The following is a 5,115-nucleotide window of genomic DNA, read 5'->3' as shown; positions in this document are numbered from 1 at the left end:
GGACTGACAGTTCCAGGGGGACATGGGAGAGAGGGAGGTGGGGGGAAGGGTAGTGCTGGTAACAAACCCAGAGACAAGGGAACAACAAGTGATCCAAATCGGTGGTCAGGAGGGTGTGGGAGGCCTGGAAGAGCATGATTAAGGGTAATGTAACCAAGAGTAGTTGCTGAAACCCAGGTGGGGACTGAGCATGATAGTGGGAAAAGAGGAAAGTCAAAGGAAATAGAGGAAAGAGCTGGGAGGCAATGGGCATTTATAGTGGTCTAGATAAAGATATGTACATATGTAAATATATTTATATTTGAGGATGGGGAAATATATGTGCATATATTTATAGGTTTAGTATTAAGGTAGCAGAAGGACATTGGGCCTCCACTCAAATACTCCCTCAGTGCAAGAATACGTCTATTAAATTGGCATTCTATGATGCTCACCTTCCCGACACAATCACTGAAGACAAAGCAAGTGAATAAGCAAATGTGGTGAAGAAAGCTGATGGTGCTCAGCTATCAAAAGATACAGTGTCTGTTGTCTTAAAGGCTTGAAGCTAAACAAGCTGCCATCTAGCTCAGAAGCAACAAAGCCCACATGGAAGAAGCACATCAGCCTGTGTGATCATGAAGTTTCGAAGGGACCAGGGATCAGGCATCATCAGAACAAAAAATATTATCATAGTGAATGAGGCAGGGAGTGCAGAGTGGAGACCCAAAGCCCATTTGTCGGTCACTGGACATCCCCTTACAGAAGGGTCTCAGGAAGGAGACGAGCCAGTCAGGGTGCAATGTAGCAACGATGTAAAATACAACTTTCCCCTAGTTCCTAAATGCTTCCTCCTCACCTCACTATCATGATCCCAATTCTACCTTGCAAGTCTGGATAGACCAGAGCATGTACACTGGTGCAGATAGGAGCTGGAAACACAGGGAATCCAGGGCGGATAATCTCTTCAGGACCAGTGGTGTGAGTGGTGATACTGGGAGAGTAGAGGGAGAGTGGTTTGAAAAGAGGGAACCGATTACAAGGATCTACATGTGACCTCCTCCCTGGGAACGGACAACAGAAAAGGGGGTGAAGGGAGACGTTAGATAGGGCAAGATAAGACAAAATAATAATTTATAAATTATCCAGGGTTCATGAGAGGGGGAGCATGGAGGGGTAGGGAAAAAATGAGGAGCTGTTGCCCAGGGCTTAAATGGAGAGCAAAGGTTTTGAGAATAATGAGGACAATGAATGTACAAATATGCTTTACAAAATTGATGTATGTATGGATTGTGATAAGAGTTGGATGAGCCCCTAATAAAATGATTTAAAAATATATACATAATTATAAGTAGTAAAAGAAATACCACATAAAAGGAGTTCTGAGAAAAAATTGACCTGAATAATCTTCTTGAAAAAGGTGAAATTGCTTCTGAATTCTTAATAAGCAGAAATCGTGGTGATAAAGACAGGAAGATACATCCCACTTAGAAAGAGGTCAAAAACAAGTCCAAGTCTGGAGGGAGCATGGCACACCTGAGAAAATTTTTTAAATTATTAATGTATATTTAGAATGAATAAATAACAAACTCCACATGTTTTTGTGTGGACAGTGGCAGTGTATGGAGCCCTGGTGGTGTATTGGTTACATGTGGGGCTGCTAACCACAAGGTCAGCATTTCAAAACAACCACCTGCTTTACTGGAGAGAGACAAGGCTTTCTACTCCTGTAAAGGTCATTATCTGAGAAATTTACATAAGCAGGTCTACCCTGTCCAATAGGGTCGCTCTGAGTCAGCATCAAGTAAGTGGCAATGTGTATATGTGTTTTTTGTACATATACATATCATTAAAGATATACAAATATTTAAGAACATTCAAGAAAGTCATTAAACAAGGCCAATGGAGGAGTCTGGAATGACGATGGGAAACAGTCAAGAATAGAGATAAGATAAATAAAACAATTCTTGTTGGTAAGAATCATAAGAATAGGATTAACTCAAGATGTTACCTCTGAGAAGAAATATACAAGAATAATAAAAGAATTACCATTATTTTCAGAGACTAGCATAAACGTCTATTGAGAGTTGCAAAGGGTCTTCTATCTTAAAAACTCTCTGAAAGTGAAAATCAGGTCTTCATTTCTGTAGTCAGATAATACAGGCATATTTTTTAAGTTTCTCCTAAAACATTTCATTCTAAATTATGTTCATATTTTGCCAACATATGGCTCTAAAATCAAAGATTATCTAGATATAAAGTCTTAAATAGCACTTATCCAGTCCTACCAGACCTGGCCAGGTATGTCTGGTGGTAAAGTAATCTGGGTCAGTCATATGCATTAAAGACATCCAACTCATTTTCCTCTTCTCTGAACTCCTAAAACATTTTAACTCAAGTCAGTCAAAATCCTAATTGTTTCCCAAAAACCGGGCATACTTACCAATGCAAATAAATTACAAACTTTAGAAAGGAAAGAGTACCACAAAATTTCTTGTTGACTAATCAAATGACAGCCTTTATCAGGTTTTTTAGTCCAAATAAACAAGGTTTCAGAAAAGATTTGATGATGTCCACAGTCTGAGGATAACTCCATTTACCCACATTTAACCGTTCACACCCGGTAAGTGGTCTGGACTGTAGAGCTCTCAGCCTACAGAGAAGGGTTGCCCTTGCCCCTGAAGTTCAGCTTCTAGGGAGCACACTCACGTAGGGTCAATCCGACTGGGATTCAGAATGGACAACAACCTCTCCTGTATCTGCTTGGTCTTGACCCCGTAGACAATGGGGTCCAGTGCAGGAGGAAAGAGCAAGTAGAGATTGGCAAGGATGACTTTGGCAGCAGAGGCTGTGGGTGGCCCAAACCGCTGCATGACCACAGAAAGAAAGCCTGGTCCGTAGAAGAAGAGGATGACACAAACATGGGCTGTACACGTGCTACCTGCTTTAGCACGGGCCTCAGGTGAAGGAAAACGCATCACAGTCTTCACAATCTGCCCATAGGAGTAAGCAATAAAGGCCACATCCCCCACACCAAGAAAGATTGCCACGGCAAAGGCATAGAGGTTGTCCACAGTGGTGGCACCACAGGCCAGTTTCACCACGGCCATATGCTCGCAGTAGGTATAGGCAATTGTGTGTGAGCCACAGTAAGGGAGCCTATGGGCCAGGCTTGGGAAGGAGATGGTCAGCCCCACACCTCGAAGCACTACCAGGCCTCCAATCTTGCCCACAACAGCTGGAGTTAGGATGGTTGCATAGCGCAAGGGGTTGCAAATGGCCACAAAGCGATCCAGGGCCATGGCCACCAGCACCCCTGACTCCATGGCGGAGAATGCGTGGATGAAGAACATCTGGGAAAGACAGGAGTGGGAATTAATGGCTGTAGCATCAAACCAGAAGATGGCCAACATCTTGGGCAGAGTGGAAAGAGAGAGGACCAGGTCGACAAAGGCAAGCATGGCAAGAAACAGAAACATGGGCTGGTGAAGACTGCGCTCCGTCCGAATGAGAAACAGCAGGACACTGTTCCCTGTCACTGCGAGGACGAACATGAAGCCAAACGGCAGTGAGATCCAAACGTGGGATGCAGTCAGCCCTGGAATGCCAGCCAAAAAGAAAGTATGTGGGAAGAGATGGGAACTATTGGAAAGAAAGATGGTCATCGTCTCACTTAGAAGGCCAAGGAGCTGCTGAAAAAAAAAAAAAAGCAGTTTCCAGTCAGCAATGTAAGGATCGGCAACTTAGCACAGACTTTACTCCACAGGTGTCAGAAACCGGCTGAAAAGAACGTTCACTTTAGTATTTCTGCAAGCTCTTCAGAAGCAGAAGGGGCAACTCAACTAGGTCTACGGTAAAATGCATTCAACAAAAAGTTAAGAATTCATTGCCAGGATTTAATATCCTATTATACTTGGGACTCTGGGAAATTAACAAAGCCAGATTTAAATAGACACCTTCTCACTGTGATTGAGTTGACTGATTCATAGCAACCCCCATAGGACAGAGCAAACAGCCCATGAGACAATAAATACTTATGGGAAGTGAAAAGTCTCACTTTTCTTCAATGAAGAAGCTAGTGGTTTCAAGCGACTGACCTTGAAGTCAGAAACCCAGCGTGTAACCCATTATGCTATCAGAGTTCCTCAAATAGATAGCCAAATAATGACATTAAATAAAAATCCTTTGCCCTGGGCTCACATTCGCAAAAGCTGGTACTTAATTAAGGAGCTGTGCTTAAAAGTTCAGCCACTGACCAAGAAAGGTCAGCAGTTCTGAATCTGCCAGTGGCTCTGTGGAAGAACAATGCAGCAATCTGCTTTCCTAGAGAGTTCGCCTTGGAAAACCTATGGGGACAGTCTGCAGTATTCTATATTGTTGTTATGAGCAGGAATTGATTCATTACCAACAGATCTGGGTTGTGGTTTTGTTTGTTTCATGCTAGATTCCATCAACATTGATGCCCTACTCTGATCTCATGAACTTTCTTCTGAAAATTCCAGCACCTAGGAAATCCCCTAATAGAGAGATATCCTACTCCTCCAAACTTAACCTGATTGCCAAGGTGACGGAATAAGTGGTCCCCAGTGATGTCAATGCTGATGGAGCTCTTCCTTGGATGACTCCCCATCTACTTTAGAGATGCGTATCTCATTTCTCCACCCCCCTTTCCCAATGGCTGCCTCACTTCACCATCAGCATGAGTGCCCTCTCCTTTGGGGTGCTCTGGTAGAAGGCCAGACAAAATCTAAAGTTGTGGGGACCTGGAGAAGAAGAAGAAGCTCATGGTATTTAAAAAGTCCTGCTGTGGGGACCTATATCTTCCATATATCAGCTGTGTAACCTTCTGCAGAATAGTTCAAGGCTGTTTCCTCACATGAACTATCATAAGATTATATTGTGAGACACCAATGATATAAAATAGGTGAACATTATATAGAAAATTCTGAAAAGAATAGTGGTAGGAATGTAGTCACTGAATTCTCAGAAGTAAGTGCTACATGAGGAATCCTGTTTAAAAACACAGGCACTTCAGTGACCGTGAGGCAGTGCATTTCATTTTGCAAAAGATGGCCCAACATGTTCATCCCATAGGTAGATGACATATCACACTAACCCATAAGAGCCAAGCTGAAA

General features: G+C 42.9%; 1 protein-coding gene across 1 annotated transcript; it reads right to left on the bottom strand.

Moving 5' to 3' along the window:
* Window positions 1-2,684: 2,684 nt before the first annotated feature.
* LOC142445855 (olfactory receptor 52K1-like) lies at window positions 2,685-3,644 on the bottom strand. Its single transcript, XM_075547731.1, has one exon. It carries the CDS (start codon window positions 3,642-3,644, stop codon window positions 2,685-2,687), a length of 960 nt encoding a protein of 319 aa, XP_075403846.1.
* Window positions 3,645-5,115: the final 1,471 nt, after the last annotated feature.

The sequence above is a fragment of the Tenrec ecaudatus genome, chromosome 4 (assembly GCF_050624435.1).
Source record: "Tenrec ecaudatus isolate mTenEca1 chromosome 4, mTenEca1.hap1, whole genome shotgun sequence".
Lineage (NCBI taxonomy): Eukaryota > Metazoa > Chordata > Mammalia > Afrosoricida > Tenrecidae > Tenrec > Tenrec ecaudatus.
The sequence above is the reverse complement of the archived record's forward strand: the minus strand, read 5'-3'. Positions and strand labels throughout refer to the sequence as shown.